Below are 17,257 nucleotides of genomic sequence, written 5' to 3'. Positions count from 1 at the left end.
TTTACGATCCAACAAGTTAAATATTATCATTAATAACTACTTAAGATTGGAAGTTTAAAAACAAAATAAAATTGAATGTTTATTTTCGCAAGTGATCTTATCATGAACGCATAATTTTGTTCATTATGTTGGTAGCACCAAGTTGGAATAAGTTACAAAAAATATCGCTAGATGGCGTTATAATCATGACAACTTCCTTTGCAGTGGAATCTTTTTTCTTCTTTTAATATCTATTTTATCTTTAACTTTATATTTTAATTAATAATTTAGTGAAATATATTTTATAATTTTTATTTAAGTTATTCAATAAGTTTTCGTCATGAATGACCTATTTTAAGTATTTATCTTCATACGGAAGAGAAACTTGAGTTACGATTTACGCCATCGCGCTGCGTTCAACCAACCAACAAGCATCTGTCTTGGATTCGGATCGATGTTCGGGCCTTTATTGCGAAGAAGCATACTTCAAGGTTCTGCATCGCGAACTTGGAATTGTTTAATTAATTTCACTCAACTACTTTGGTGTAAATTGAAATATATTGGTGAATTGAGGGTAAGTTAAAATAGATGTGATTTATTATCAACGCGTACTTAGGGCTCCAGTGGAGTCGTAGAGAAACCAACATGGCGCCAGCATGTAAAATGTAAATAACTTGTGACATTTATCGTTATGTCTACATGAGCAAGAAAATAAAATAGTTTTGTATAGTGCGTCGTGGTTTTGACTAGTAATTGCAAACGTAGTATTTTTTATCCTATCGGGCACAATTTTTCGCATAAGAGATTGCAGATACAATACGTTTTAGTTGTTGCAGTTGCAAGTGTCGCAGCTGCGATATATTTGGCAAACTAGTATTCTGGAGTCAAGCATTAGTTAGCCAGTCTAAAAATATACCTAGGACATCTTGATTATTACTATGTTGTTGATATTTAATGAGTTTCAAGGCTAATCAACCGAGACCCAAAAATACGTCAACTGTGATCGATATTATTGAGGCTTATCAGTTATCAAAAGAGGTGTGCTTCGAGATACTCTCATTAGGTGTTATTTATTATTTGTACTTATTGATAAGACACGAATGTACTAGATATTTTGCTGAAATATCATCATTAAAACCATAATTCTAATTGACTACAGTATTGGCTGTCCACTGTTAGGCTTATTTAGCCCGTTTAACCATCAAACATCAGGCTCTAAGTACTGTCAGCTACATCTGTTATCTACCCATGTAGAACACAGCTTTGATCTCTGTCCAAGTCATAAACTTTTCTAGAATATTGCTTACTATTCAAAGTGCATGCCAGTGTGAAGTCAAATTCCACTACGCACCTTTGACTTATTGTCAATGGTTAAAAAAGTTTATGTTTTTCAGCTTAAACCGCTCGGATACGAGTATTGGTATCTTAGTAATGGTAAGTGGAAGTACTAAATGTACTTTCCTAAAGCATGTCTGTGAAAAATAATGTAAACTGTAATTAATCTTACTGTATGCATTATTCTTGACAGACACACATTTTTAGCATGTTTGGTTTATAAGTGGAATGGCTTGATTCAATGGTATTGAAGACCTATTAGAGGATCTCCTGTGAAAGAATGTTCTAGTAATGTTCTAGAAGTCTTAACTATTATAATAGTGGTGTGACATGATAACGGTTCTCAAATATGGAATGAAACCAGTTATTTGGACATTGTCATGTCTATAAGCATTGTTTTTATTTTAAATAAACAATTAGTTCTATAAAACATGTTGCAATTCTTTCATGGTAGATACTCTGTTGTTGAATGTTTTAATTAAATGTTTACTACTTTTCATAAAACCAATCAACATGTAATGTTCACTGAACCTTCTGGTGATCATTCTGTTACAAATCTTTATGGTAGACCTATGTTTAACTCTAACCTGCCATTAAAATTAACATACAATAGCAAAAAACCATAGTTCCACATTATAACAAAGAGGAAATCTTTAAGATTATTCATAATTTTTGCATCCATCAGATATAATAAAATTAATAAGACTAAATTAATACAATAACATTTATACTTAGAAACTGCCCTAACTGCCATGCAAGGCTTAGAACAAGCCAATTAAGTGTTCAACTAAAATATAATATATATAAATAAATAAAATAACATAGCTACCTAAAACAGTTAGAATAGAATTTAGTTTCTGATTGTGTACATATAACTTTGTTGTTAGTTACCAATTGATTAACAACAAATAGTATCTATCTTTCTTACACAGCAATAGCAGCCATGCTTATGGTACAAGCACCCATTAGTATTCCATCTGCCAGTAATAGTAACATTATTAGTGTGGCAGTCCACAGCTTGCTATCAATTGCTGAGCTGCCTTTGAAAAAAAAAAACTGTACTGCTAGAAATGCTAATATTTCTACTTCTTTGGAATTGATGTTAAATGAGGAGGAAGCATGTAGTGCACCAGATGGCAGTATGAGCAGATCATGCAACATAAAATCATAGTTACATAACACTAGGAAAACCTAATAAATTTCATAACTGAAGCATTAATAAAAATAACTACATACATTTGTCATACTGGTGACATGTGACATGTTGGTAAACTCCTCGCTATGCTTCATAGAATATTTACAAGTAGTGTATCCTGTTTACAGATGCCGCGAACTCGTAGGAAGCACTATTCATCTCACTCCAGATCTCGGTCCCGCTCGTACGAGGCGAAGCGCCGCCGCCTCGACGACGGATCTACGGAGGGTTCCTACAGAAAGCGGAGTCGCAGCAGGGGAGAAAGAGACAGGTTAGTGCACATATTTTTATTGATATTAATCATTTACATACACATCGGAAAATAAGAGGACCTTTATTATCTAATGAAGGTCCTCTTATTTCTATTTTAATTAATCAAGTCAAGGATCTTCGTGTGTCAATGCTAAATATTATTCAGAGTTTCTAATCGCGAAATTCTCGAGTTTCTTTAGTAAAGTAAACTGGTGAAGTGTCTGTTACATTTAATTTGTGGAAACTACACAAACCTGCGGAAAAAGCACTTGCAATGACAAATGTATTCTGTGTCTGCTGTCGTTACACACCCCACATTGTTGCATAACGTAATTCAATACCACGAATTTGGGTAGGCAGGGATTCACATAAGCTGCAGGTTACTGGGGCTCTGACTACAAAAGCAGTTTTTAGTCAGAAAGAGTCTGACACACCTTCTCTTTGCCAAGGGGGCAGAAGTCATTGGATGATTTTCTACAATTACTTCTTTCGCCTTCTAAAAAATAAAAAGGACGCACATAAGCAAAATACTATGTTTCAATTGACAGTATTGAACATAAATAGATAAACACATGTTACAAAAATATTAAACTTTCAATAAAAATGATTATTCATGAATACTTTCGTATTATTTCGCAGTGATTACCAGCAACATCATTATAATTCTGTATGATATAAACACCCACATACACAGAGGTCTCTTGTTCAAAAAACCTAATTGATTACATACTTTACTAATCTAGAAGACATAATATTATGTTTTATGTCATTTTAACTTAATTGTTAGGCTGTGATTCAAAGTAAACATTCAATGTTACCTTAAATTTAACCCAAATGTGTGAATTAACTACCTACAGAACATAAGAATTAAAATTATATTTCCTAAAGGAATGATATAGGATAGATTTAAGACAGGATTACATATTATAGATGTAGTATGTACTGTCTACTTTCAGACATAATTCTTTTGTCTTAAATTACATTCCTAAGTACTCAAAAAAAAGTTATAATCTGGAATACTTATTTACATACTTCTATTTAAATGTTTTTGATTGTACCACATATCTTGTCTAGGAATTAATGTTAATTATGAATATTGGGTGTACCTTTTGTAACTAATATCTTTTTGAAAAAATTATAGGTAAAATGCAACATATTTAAGGTATGGATAGTTACCAGTCTGTTGCCCAACATGATCATGTAAAGTGATTATGAATACATGATCACTAAATTGATTAGGTTAGCTTTGCATAGGTTTACATAAATGCTAAGTAAGCAAATAGCTACTTAGCTTGTCCTCATATTTCTGAAATGCTTGCTATATAAATTGCTTACTTGCAACAACAAAATATTAATATTATCACTTTTGCTTTATTACTAACAAGATTTGATGGACAAGCCTTCCAGAATTTGTAGGTTACATTGTTAAATTGAGCAAGATAAAAAATAAATCATGTATAATGAAGGAAAAACATACTTGTTATGCTTCAATTCAGACAGTCGTTCGTAGTCGAGGTCATTGCAATTATGTTGACAGTAGCGACATCTATTGGCTCGGTTTAGTTTCTCGTAGTGAGCCGCAGCTCATACGTAGTCAATTTTATACGTTACCGCCACTAGTCGCTAGATGGCGATTGTAGTTCCAAAATATACTGTAGTCATAAAATATTTTTAATGTAATTGTGTGATCAAATGACTGACGATTACCTACCTTTACATGATTTCACGAAATTAAGCGATACTAATAAAATGAAATACAGTCCAACAAACACTGGTTCCTTTTTGGATAAAGGTTTGATTGTAATACTTACTCCTTAGTCCTGATGGGTGCAGAGCAGAGCAATGCCTCTGCTTAAGTACGTACTTATGTACTTTTATATTTTGAAGGCCGGCAACACATCTGGTGACTCCTCTGGTGTTGCGGGGTGTCCATGGGCGGCGCTGATCGCATCAGGCGAGCCGTCTGCTCGTTTACCATAAAAAGCATCCATTTCTCAGCAGACATTTCTAATTAAAAACATAAAATGTCACAATGTAAAATGCCACAGGTATTAATACTTTGAAACTGCAGGTACTGCTTTCTGTCTGCATTTTTACAATTTTGTTTAGGCATCGTGTTTTGCTATCTTCTAAGAAATACATAATAAACAAAAGTACGCAACATGACATGTAAAAATACATAGTCCTATGTGTATTTGTTTTTCATTTTCCTGTTTTTCGTGTAAATATAAGGTAATTGAAAGCAATACCTATGATTAATTGTGTTAATGGCCATTGTATTGCTTAGTAACTGTTTTCCTTATGGACTAAAATGCGCACTCGTAATGAAACCCAGACTTAAGTACTTAAAACATACCTCCGTGAAGTACTTTTTGCTGTACCTAGATTTACTTCCTTATGTGTAAATGGACAATATGCAAATCTACATTATTCACAGAGACCACCTGGAAGACTTCTAAAATATGAGCTTTGATGTAAGCTTAACATACCTACATTACTGTTAATTGCGGCTTTTCACCCTTAGTGAAATGTGTATAGGGCCAGAATAGATTGAAGAGATTACAAATATTATTAGTTTTCCGATATTTAAAATAACAAAACGATCTGTAGCTTTGGATGTTAAAATTTTTGCGCATCTTCAAATGTGCATAATGAGAGCTTATACGACTTGATAAAGAGCACATATTCGAATGCATAAGATGGTATTGAGCGAAACTAACGGTGTCTCCAGGTAGGTACGGGTTAGTGTACGGTATCTACAGATTAGGGCCCGCTGTCGGGGCATAAGTCATATTGTGGGGAGTCGTGCAAGGTGAGCGGATCGACCCCGCTCCCAAACCACTACTGATCCTTACGGGACTGCGCTCTCATGTCATTTTTGTTTACTCTTTCGTCTTTACAAAGTTTGCTACGGTACCTAAGCATTAGGTCAACAGGAAACCACCGATAATATTATTAATTATTTATTACTCCGTTGAAATACATTTATGTACACTGATTTATTTTTCAGTTTTAAAGATCAATGTGTCATAATGTTCGGTTAAATAATTATTTGCGAACAAGCACGTCTTTGTTCTCGTTGTCAGCATAAATAAGAAATTATCTCGCCATTGCAATCTTGTTTCTTTATGTGCACGGAGATCATCCGAAGCGTCTGACGCAAGACCACTACAAAATTTATGTCGACGTGGCTATACAACGATAAATAAGTAATTTTACAGAGTTACCATAAAAAATGTTGTGTGCAATATCGAGTTTGGCGGCATCTTTTTGTTGGCACTTGTCAAGAGGTGCCAATCAATTACTGCATGATTAAGTATGTAGTTCTTGTTGTACAAATTGGCAGCACAAGCTATGGTACTGCTGTCACACGTGGCTGATTAACGTCGGCCTTCATGTGTGTTGTTTCGTGGGAACGCACTTGACTTTATATTCCTTTTTTCTTCATTTGGCCACGGTAACATTGACACTCATTTACCCTATTGACCAAGATTTACTTTGCGAATTTGTTCTCACTCGATTTAACGACAGAATGTTTCTTTATTTATTCATTTTTATGTGTCATAACCTACTAAGTAAAGAGTGTTGATTATAACTGCCTTTTCAGCCTTTTAAATCTTTTTGTGATATTTTATGTTTTGCAATAAGTACTTGTTTGTAACCAAACTTGTTTTGAACTTCACTGTAGAAAAAATCCAAACTTGACAACTTGATTCAATATAAACATTGTAAAAGAATACAGTTTTATTTTACCAGATATCCTTTGTCACCCATCTATATCTGTAAAGTTGTGGACGTTTTATAAAGTATAGAATATCGTATATTTTTCATATTCATTTATCAGGCATTACATCTACCTGCAAAATACCCTGCTCCCATTAAGTTCTTTAAGTAACACAATTGTTACAGCTGTTACAAAATATTCTATTGATCAGTGTTATAGACGTACGATGACACGTTTCAGCACTTACAGTGTTGTACCTGTGCGTCGCGTTACAAGTTTATAAACATAGAATATTGAACTGTCCATTGTTAATAACTACATAACGCTGTAAGGATAAATTGAGTCTATTACATGCTGTATTCGAACGTTTGCCTAAGAGGGCAGTGAACCCTGTTTGTGCTCTGAATTTAAGGTCAGACAATAACGAATTTATCTCAATTCCTCGATTACAATTGCCAATTTGTTCAGATTTGTCAATTAACTAAAGAACACTGCAACTAACGTAAGATCACGATGTATTTATTACACGTTGAATGATCAGAATCATAAGCGGTTGAATAGCTTCGCATGATATTTTTATCCACAACTGTAATGCTGATGCACGCACATGACTTAACATGTCGATATGTTTTCATTTTCTTGTCTTTCGCAACGATTTTATGCCAAGGACATCTGAAAGGTCGTTTACCAAAACGGTAATCTTTATTTTATCTTTGAGCAAACAATGCTTTGTTTTGGTTTTCACTAAATTAAAGCACGTAGTTAATCTCTTTACTTGGAAATATCTAACCACACAAAACGACAGTGTGCCTATCTGAATATTTTTCGTCTTATTGTAACGAATAATAGTTTCGAATGGCTATTGTCTTTGAAACAGTAGAATTGCTAAATGAGGAAGCTTTCAGACAACATTGTTATTTAGTGAAAAGTGCAACATCTCGTAAGCGAGGGCCAGTGATTGCGTACATGGTACGAGCACCAATTGTCGCAAGAGCTGGTGTTTCGTGTATTATTCAGGTGACAAATGCTGGCAAGGCGCGCGGGGTGGGGGCGAGAGGCGTTGTTCTTGACACAGTAAAACTAGAAGTGCAGTAGGTAGGTGCAGCTGCGACCCACGCTGAGCTTTTTGCAAGCTGCTAATACTATCCACAACCGGTCTCGGGAGCTTTAAATGTGCTGCATTCTTGCTATTCGGTAGTTTGTAATGTTCGAAGTATCTTTAAAGCCATGTATGCATAAATATTATTAATACAAAGTTCGTGCACATTTATGCAATCAAAGGAGCTTCTATATTAAAATAAAATAACTTAAAATTTATTTTAATAGTAAAGTGTAGTATTTGTAATTGGAGACATTAGGAATTAGAATCAAATAAAGCAATTTTATTATTTTTGATTTCTCCGCGTTCCTGGCTCGGTACGGCACGCGGTGCGCGAGATTTATCTGGCGTGATCTGCGTAGATCTCGGCCAAGAAACGCTTTCCATGTCGCGAGGCGGAACGCTGCCGTCCGCCGTCGCGATTTATGCCTTGTATCGCCACGTCCGATATAATCCGATTGAGGATTTATACCACTTGCCTGTTGTTGCCCGTTCGTTACTCTACAGTCTACAGATTCGACTTCCTAGCCACACTTGGTTCGTTTGCACAAAGATCACGAACTCTTTAATGATCGTTTTCCAAGTCGGTATTGCTACTTCCGCAATAGGATACTTACCTACAACACATCGCCGCTGTCAAGCCATTTTTTGACACAAACACAAGGCAAAAGTTATTGTAAGAAATATAACGTATTGGATTATGATGGCAAGGTCACATCTCATCATATCCTGTTAATTTAACAATAGCTCTCCGAACCAAGCGCGCGTCGGCCTCGCTCGCGTCGTCTTTACATTGCGAGGGTTTTATCAGGGTCTTCTCTGTCATATTGCTGTTACGTCCATTTTTATCAAATTCGTATGTATTATCGTGTACCTTGTTTTCCTATTGTTCCCACCACAAAAAATCGGTACCTTTGTTTTAGTGGTATTATATTGTCCCCATAAATAAATACTTAAAAAACTCAATTTCTGGAAACTATCATAGTATAGATCTAAGTCTAACTTCATTAGCATACCTGCACATGTATACGTAGTACATGCTACTGTAGTTTTTATCCTGGTGATATTGCATAAATGCACACGTGTGTTGTGTCTTGATAAAGGCCTTAGTGTAGTTCAGCTGGTGCTGTTGCCGATGTTATTGTAATATGTGTTATGAATACATAATATATGATGATTGTTTAATGTTTAGTAACACTGCTCGGTGGTCATATTATTACTAATGGCAGTAAGACGTATCTGTGACCGGTCAAATCTCACTGGGTAAACTTCTTAAAAACTTATATTAAAACAGTCGGGTAATAAGTTAGTCGAGGAGTAAAGTTTGTGAAGTAGTTCTCCACTTAAATATGTTTGTGCTAAGACGAAGTAAATAATTTGTGGTGTAAAATAAATAAGTTTAATGTTGTATTAAATACAGATTGGTACAAACAGTATTTGCACCAACTGAGCGGTCGTGTCGTTTATTAGTCCTAGAATACAATAAATCACTCGTCTAACCCTACTTGGAGAGTTTGTAAATCATTCCTACGATAGCTACAACTTTGTTTTATACAACACCATGTTTATAGTATCAAACCTTATTTGATATAGACACAGAATAAAGAAGAAGAGATAGAAATAGTATACCGCTTGTGTTAGTATCAGAACCAGCGTGGCAATTTTTCTGAAGCCACGCCCAAATTAACACATCTCCAGGATAATCATAATATGTCACACTAGCAAAATCTTTCTGTGACTGGTCCGTGTTAAATAGCCTTTAAATCAGCCGTCACCACTTTGAAAAAACACATTAATTACATATTAATAGAGTTGACTTTTGTCTACTAATTTTAAAATAAAGAATCTTCTTTTTCAATGCAACATAATTTCAAAAACAAGTTCTGCTACTCGACGCTAGATGTCACTATCATAAATGCATTCAATTACGCTGTATTGCTATCATGTTAAGGTTGACATTTGTTTAACTAGCTACTTTATCGCTTGTATTTTCTCTAGTAATGTTCTGATATCGAAAGCTTACTTATCGATATAATTAAAATGTTCAACACATTTTAATACTCGTATACATTATAATATTTTATCTTTCTATAGAAATAAACATCTTTCCTTGTAAAACTGTAAATATATATGTTTTTCTTTTCTAAACTATAATTTTAAAGAGATAATAGTTGAAGGATTTAGATTTATTAGTATACAGAATAATAAAATAAGTATATATGTATTTGAAGTAAGCAGCGTCCTCTGATAAACTAATGTAGACTTTTCTACATTAGTTTATCACTGTACTAGTTTCAAGTCACATCGGGCGCAGCAAACTGAAACTGGACTGAAAAAGTAGTAGTATCTATCTATCTATCATCATCATCAATAGCCTAAACGTGGCCACTGCTGACCAAAGGCCTCTTCACGCACGGAGAAAGTTTGAGCATTGATCACCATGCTTGCCAAATGTGGGTTGTCGATTTCAAACTTATAATAGGTAATTAGAAAATAATAAGCCCAGGTTTCCTCACGATGTTTTCCTTCACCATTTGTCAGTGGTGTCTTAATGGTCTTAGTTAAGTACATATAACTCGGAAAGAGTCACATGCCGTTCGTAGTATTCTAACAAAATTTGTATTGCAAAAATAAAAAATCACACTTTATATACAGGGTTAAAGGGTAAGTCGACCTAAATCCTTTAAGACGTCATAGTTTACATCATTCCTGACTGATTTGACCATGGGACCCCATATCCCAAACTTAACCGTTTTCAAATTATCGGCATTTTAACTTTTTTGATAAAATTTCCCATTTTTTTGGCTATTTCTCCCTTGTTTTGTCTTTGGTGGCTAAATTTTGTTTTGTTTTTGCTTTTTTGTGTAGTAGATTAGTTGCTTTATTATTTAGAAAACTAAAACTGTTAATAACTGTACCAACAGAGTCGTGGCAGACGATCGAATGTTAAAAAAAGTAAATAAATTTGTGATAAGTTGTTTTTCTTTGTAAGATATTTAAAAAAAAGTCTATGACAACTGTTCTGCAAATGTGCGTTAAAATATCTACAATTCTTCAGCTTTCTGATAAGGTATAACATGATAGGGAATAATTTGAATTCTTTGCCAAAACATCGATGAAGTACTACAAGGTAGTAATAAGAATATCGATATTTAAGCTTCAAATTTAACTTGAGTCAGATAACAAAATAAAACAAACTGGTTCACTTCACTTCAGAAGGAGTGTCAGGGAGAGGCTTTTTTTGAGTGGAGAAAATCATCCAATGTCTTCTCCCACCTTGGGCGAGGCGAGAGGGAGTGTCAGACTCTTACTGACTAAAAACCACCCTGTTCCTTCTCCTGCTTTTCGAGCCGGAGCCCCGGTAAACCCGCTAGGTAGTCCGCAGCTCCGGATCAGGCATCAGCCCTACTGGGCTCCATCTGTGGTGGTCTGATGGCTCTTTGAGGCGCGCGCGGAACGCTACGCGTCGCACGCACGGGTCTGGTTCTGTTCGGGCGGTGAGCTACCCTTGCTCGCCGTCCGCAGGCCCGCACTGGACACTAATTATCCCAATAAGTGGATCGGGAGAGGCGGACCTGTACCGTGGCCAGCTAGAAGTTCAGACCTGACCCCTATGGATTTTTATGTGTGCGCCTCAAAGAGCCATCAGATCACCACAGATGGGCCCAGTAGGGCTGATGCCTGATCCGGAGCTGCGGACTACCTAGCGGGTTTACCGGGGCTCCGGCTCGAAAAGCAGGAGAAGGAACAGGGTGGTTTTTAGTCAGTAAGAGTCTGACACTCCCTCTCGCCTCGCCCAAGGTGGGAGAAGACATTGGATGATTTTCTCCACTCAAAAAAAAGCCTCTCCCTGACACTCCTTCTGAAGTGAAGTGAACCAGTTTGTTTTATTTTGTTATCTGACTCAAGTTAAATTTGAAGCTTAAATATCGATATTCTTATTACTACCTTGTAGTACTTCATCGATGTTTTGGCAAAGAATTCAAATTATTCCCTATCATGTTATACCTTATCAGAAAGCTGAAGAATTGTAGATATTTTAACGCACATTTGCAGAACAGTTGTCATAGACTTTTTTTTAAATATCTTACAAAGAAAAACAACTTATCACAAATTTATTTACTTTTTTAACATTCGATCGTCTGCTACGACTCTGTTGGTACAGTTATTAACAGTTTTAGTTTTCTAAATAATAAAGCAACTAATCTACTACACAAAAAAGCAAAAACAAAACAAAATTTAGCCACCAAAGACAAAACAAGGGAGAAATAGCCAAAAAAATGGGAAATTTTATCAAAAAAGTTAAAATGCCGATAATTTGAAAACGGTTAAGTTTGGGATATGGGGTCCCATGGTCAAATCAGTCAGGAATGATGTAAACTATCACGTCTTAAAGGATTTAGGTCGACTTACCCTTTAACCCTGTATAAATTATTTTTTTATTACAGTCGTAAGTTACAAAAAATAGAAAATAAAACTGAACATTAAACAAAGTTACTTCCCTTCAGTTGGTGGCCAATATTATATAACGTGATTAGGTATTTCTGCCTGCGCAATCTGGAAATTTTATTGATTATTTATAGTAAAAAATTGCGCATTTTTTTCAGTTATACTCATAATATAATATCTTGTTGTACAACATGGTCCAAACAAATTGTACTAGTTAGTGGCAGGAAACCAATTTTGTCTTCCAGTCATCTCGATCCATTTTCCTTTTATTTCTGGATCCTTCGGAAATCTAAAACAACATAATTAATGTTTAATAGTTACTTATTATCCATTATTTTTGTATTTATCTATATTCGTAATAAAAAGTTTTAATTATATCGACAGCTTGTTATCGATAATGTCAATCCCTAAACGGGTAGCAAAATATTAGATGTCACGAATGAAATCTTCTAGAACAGCAGTTTGCATTTGAAAGAAAGTAGACCCTATCATCTTAGACATAAACTTATATTTAGTTTGTAGATTTAAAAAAATATATGTCAATAGTTTTAAGCCAAATATAAATTAAAATAAAATAAAAAAGCACTTACCGATGATACGATATACCACTACTAGGCACATTTTTGTCATGGCTTTCATCTTTTGACTATAAAATAGCACATTTCGTCATTTTTATGTTTTTTTCGATTTTTGACGCTATTTTCCAAGTCTAGTTGACGTTATTACAGTCCAACGAAGACTGATATGCGTACAAACGTCTAAATGACGAACATAAGCATATCTGTACTTATCAGGGGCTACGCGTGCCCCGCCTACACACTACTTCTACTTATTTTTCTCTGTTCTGTGGATATAGACATTTTATTATGATCGTCATTGAAGAACACAACGGTCCGTTATATTAACCTAAAAAGAGCTTGTAAAATTAAGTCCTTCCGTAAAAACCAGACCACAAAAACTAAAGTGATGCGATGCATTGTGGCGGACAATACTTGTAAACAATGATACCATTGTCATGTCCGTGGAAATTGGCCCGAATTGCGGGTTTAATGCTCTTTTCAATCAGTTTAGAGAAAATTGCACATACACCCGCGTCACTTCCTTGTATATCAGTAATATTGACATAAATAACTTGTAGCAACTTTGAAATCAGCGTTGTCTAACAATATCCACTAGAAAAAGTAATATCTGACTGTAGGAATATATGTACTATATCATATTAGTAAGTCAGAGTTTGCTAGATCAGTTGCAGTGCATGGTGCCTAGCAATGAACATAAGTTGAAGAAATGTATTAACTGCACTGCCACGATACGTACCCGGCTGGTTGCGAAGGAGCCGTTAGTCGCGCGCGTTTAGGTGCGGACAGGAGCGCAGGCCAGTCGGTGCAGGATCGATTAGTGAACCGGTCCCCACAGTACGTTGACTCCTGAGGGCCACTGTCTGTGCCTGCGCACGCGAATTATGCAGTACCGCCATTGTACCACTCTATTTTTACCCTCGGACGCTAACTGAGAATCTTTGTCCTTGTTACATAGCCTCGCTCCCTATTACAAAAGGATTCATTACCAATCTGAACAAGTTGGTATAAGTTTCGATCTTATTTTCCAGTAGTACCCCATTCTTCGAATAATAAAATATGGTATCACTAATTTGGCCACCGATTTCAATGGTGCCCTCTTTGTAGAGTATGCAGTTCTGATGTATTACATATTATATGGGTACATATACATTATAACTTTACATTTTGTTTGCGTCGGGCTTGGGTGAAATGTTTTTCCCTTACTAACGACTAAAGAAGGTGCAGTAAACCACGACTAGTTTTACTCCGCAGACGATTTCGTCGGCATCTCGTTGTTCTTAACAACTTGTATCTGCTCGTTTTTTCTCAATTACTAGCAGGTGTGCCGCGCAGTTCTGTCGTTTATGACAATTATAGGAAAATGTGTGTTTTTTGCGCATATGGTCAATGCACACCGGTTTGATCTACTACTTATTATCACGAAACAACTATGCGATGGATCCTGGAGAAATCACATTAGTTGTAAATGTTGTTTTTGCTAAATATATTATGAAGAATGTTTCATTATTTCCCTGGTAGTAACCAAGTAAACCAAGACGGGTAAACAAGAAGTAGTTGGTGTTGATTAAAAGTGATAAAGCTGTCTGGCATTGTCCTGGTAGTGTAAGGGCTTAGCGGGGGCCGGGTGTGCGGGGAGCGGCTCCGGGCGTCGAACTCGCGTGGGTCGGGGGTCAGCGGCGCGACACGCGTTCATTAGTGCATTCGTGCGCCCGCGCAGCCCTCCCTCTACATGTTACACTATGTGCACTTGCATGTCAGGTTATTATACCAACAATACACGCTATTCCATCCTTCAACCAGTTTTGTATACAAGCAGCCTCATAAATTGCCCTTTTCACTAAACTTATGTGCTAGTTTAGACAATAACCGTGTGTCTGGTATTATTCTCCTAAAGGTCGTATACCTACCGCTTACGTTGATGAAGGTCCCATCACGGAAGCCATAAATTTGTATTTTCCGTCCTGTCAAAATTCAAGCAAAGTAATATTAAAAGCTGTAAAACTCGGAATATTTTCTTAAGTAGTGTCCTTTGATAAATGTTTATATTTGTTTAAACGTGCGATTTACGAACCCGACCTGTTTAATTCGTCATTTCTTTGTCGGGTACGCACCTATTGTTGAATTAAAAGGTTTACGAGGACATTGCGCTTCTCATGGCCGACACCAAGTATTGTGGTTTTATGTTTTCCGTAGAAATTCTACTTACTTAGCCTTTGTAACGTTATTTTATCGTGGTGCCACTTCTTCAATTTATATTTTAAAACATCTTGTGTTGGTTTTGCTTGTGTAAAGAAAAGTGTGCGGCACACGGCCACAATGAAAGCATAAAGCATTTGTCTGTTGCTAGAATGAGTTCGTATTTTTACAAATTGATAAAGAGACCATTTATCTAATTCGTAGTGGTAGACATATGCAATGAATTGTTGTATGAGTCAATCGAGAAAGTAAACCAGTAAGCATTGTTCCGAGTGGATGCGCGTTGTACTGAGTGCGTGGGCACAGGCAGCGGCGCGAATTAAAGCAGCTCTCTATTCATTACTCATCGTTATTGCTATCGCCATTTTAGAAGACGAAAGCGAGTGTAGGCTTTATCTCGTGTTTTACCAAGCTGACTAATTAATTTTATTTTTAAGATAAAAGGGTGGTTTTTTATAACCCGCCACGGTCACTACTCACTACACATGAGTGACTTTTCATAAATTGATTCATGCTCAATGAACGCTTATTTGAGCGTACTGAAGCTTCTGACTTAAATAGTCGAGTTGCGTTTATAGGCATGTGTGATGCATTCAAACAGATTATGATGGTGGTTCATTAGCTAGATTAACGTTTGTTTTAATAACTTGTGAAATAGCAGATATATTATAATCTTATTCACCATTAATATATCCGTTTTGATGACTGAATAACTTGAACCTGTAGGTTCCGAGCAATACAAAAAACTACAACTTATATGCTCAACTTACATGCAGTCGCTTAAATAAAAGCTTTAAGACTACTGGAAATATGTTGTTACTTCCTTAGTATATGACATTTTGATTGACTAATTTTATTTAGATTATCAGTAAAGTCACACAGACAGCCAACATGTATCGGAAAGTGATTTGATTCCTATGAGTGTGAAACAAAGGTGTTTACTTTTACTAATATACACAAAAAGTATAATAATGTGATTGTTCATTGTGGCAGACGAGTCTCGTAGAAAGTATCCGACGCGTGCAAGAACGGTAATTGCGACCGTATTGTTAAACCTCTACTATTTATAATTATTAGCACTACTATAATATATTAGATACATTGTGTTAAACGGATTTTGTTCTAGATTCCTTATAGAGATTTTCGCTACATGTAAGGTGTTTTACAAATCTATAGTAATACACAATATTTACATCTTAGTGTTCATAATATTGCGCTCAGTTGAACAATTGTACGATAATCGTGTAACGTGACAAGTTGCAGTAGCAGCATGCAAACAATTACAATAACGTGCAATGTAGAAGAGTGCTGAGCCAATGGAGAATATAAAGAGATTGTATGTAGGTAATTATTGTAATTATGTGTTTGAAAATTTTACTTTATTTTTGTTTTATTTTTTTTAATTTTTGAGTAAATAGACATAGATAATTGTTATAACAATAACATCACTCAAAATGAAATACGTATGTAAGTATTAGCAGTTTGCCTTCTATTCCAATCGTAAAATTACAGTTTGATTTATATTTCTTATTTTTATGATTGTAGGAAAGTTGATGAATATACCTTTCCACAATGTTTTTAATAATTTGGAACACAAATAAAAACAACAATTATATAAAAAAACTAAACAAACAAGAATATGATTTTACGCCTGTCTCGTTTGGTTAATATTAATTCAAGTCATATTACGTACATACCATTATTACTTTTTAGCATAGGCATCTAAAAGAGCCTTTCTCTCTCAAAATTACTAACCGTGACATCTTTTCACTTTCGCCATTACTATGTCAATCAAATTCTGAAACAATTTGCAGTTAGCAGTAACTAATTAGCTAGATTTTAAAACAAATTAGCTGTTGCATCGGTTTGCCTTGTAAAATTTCTTTCTAACACAAAACCTGTATTTTGTAGTATCCAGCCCTGACTGCTGGCGGCGGTCGGTGGGCGTTCAGTGAAAGCTTTTCAATGTGGACTTGTTTATACTCACTTGTTAATTAAAATCATTAGTTAATAAACTCTCCATTTCGCAGAAAAGTAATAAATTTGTTTCTAGTGTGCTGTCACAACGCTTTTTCGTAATATCCGCTTATAACTTTGATGTCTGCTTCGTTGCTTGGTGTAGTCTTCATTAGTACTGCCATAGGTTCTGAATTCGGATTAATTCCCAATAATGAGCTTTTATTTCAATGCATCCCTGCTCTTCTGGCAATTGCGTGCATAATGTATGTACATATATTTAATGCTGTTATGAACAAATTAAGTGAAAGAAATATATAATATTTGTTGTAATTGGCCTTCTATTGTCTCTGTCTACCCCAATGGGGGGGACAGGCGTGAAGTTATGTATAATATGTATATTAACAAATATGATATGGCCAATACTGCAATCAATTATGTACAAATAAAAGATTAACGGTTCGGTTAATAGAAATTCAATGTTTAAATCT

At 35.4% G+C, this 17,257-nt stretch overlaps 1 protein-coding gene across 2 annotated transcripts in view; it reads left to right on the top strand.

Annotated features, from left to right (window-relative positions):
* The first annotated feature begins 257 nt into the window (after positions 1–257).
* Positions 258–17,257, top strand: part of LOC118269551 (serine/threonine-protein kinase Doa) — a 52,243-nt gene continuing 35,243 nt past the window's right edge. The window contains exons 1-3 of one of the 2 annotated variants that reach the window (XM_050707024.1): positions 390–553; positions 1,374–1,413; positions 2,638–2,780. In XM_050707024.1, the coding sequence (XP_050562981.1) occupies positions 1,411–1,413; positions 2,638–2,780 (146 nt within the window). In that variant the 5' untranslated portion in view covers positions 390–553; positions 1,374–1,410. Of the gene's footprint in view, positions 554–1,373; positions 1,414–2,637; positions 2,781–17,257 lie in introns of both variants that reach the window. The other variant, XM_050707023.1, reaches the window with a different exon arrangement.

The sequence above is a fragment of the Spodoptera frugiperda genome, chromosome 30, assembly GCF_023101765.2.
Source record: "Spodoptera frugiperda isolate SF20-4 chromosome 30, AGI-APGP_CSIRO_Sfru_2.0, whole genome shotgun sequence".
Classification (NCBI taxonomy): domain Eukaryota; kingdom Metazoa; phylum Arthropoda; class Insecta; order Lepidoptera; family Noctuidae; genus Spodoptera; species Spodoptera frugiperda.
The sequence above is the reverse complement of the archived record's forward strand: the minus strand, read 5'-3'. Positions and strand labels throughout refer to the sequence as shown.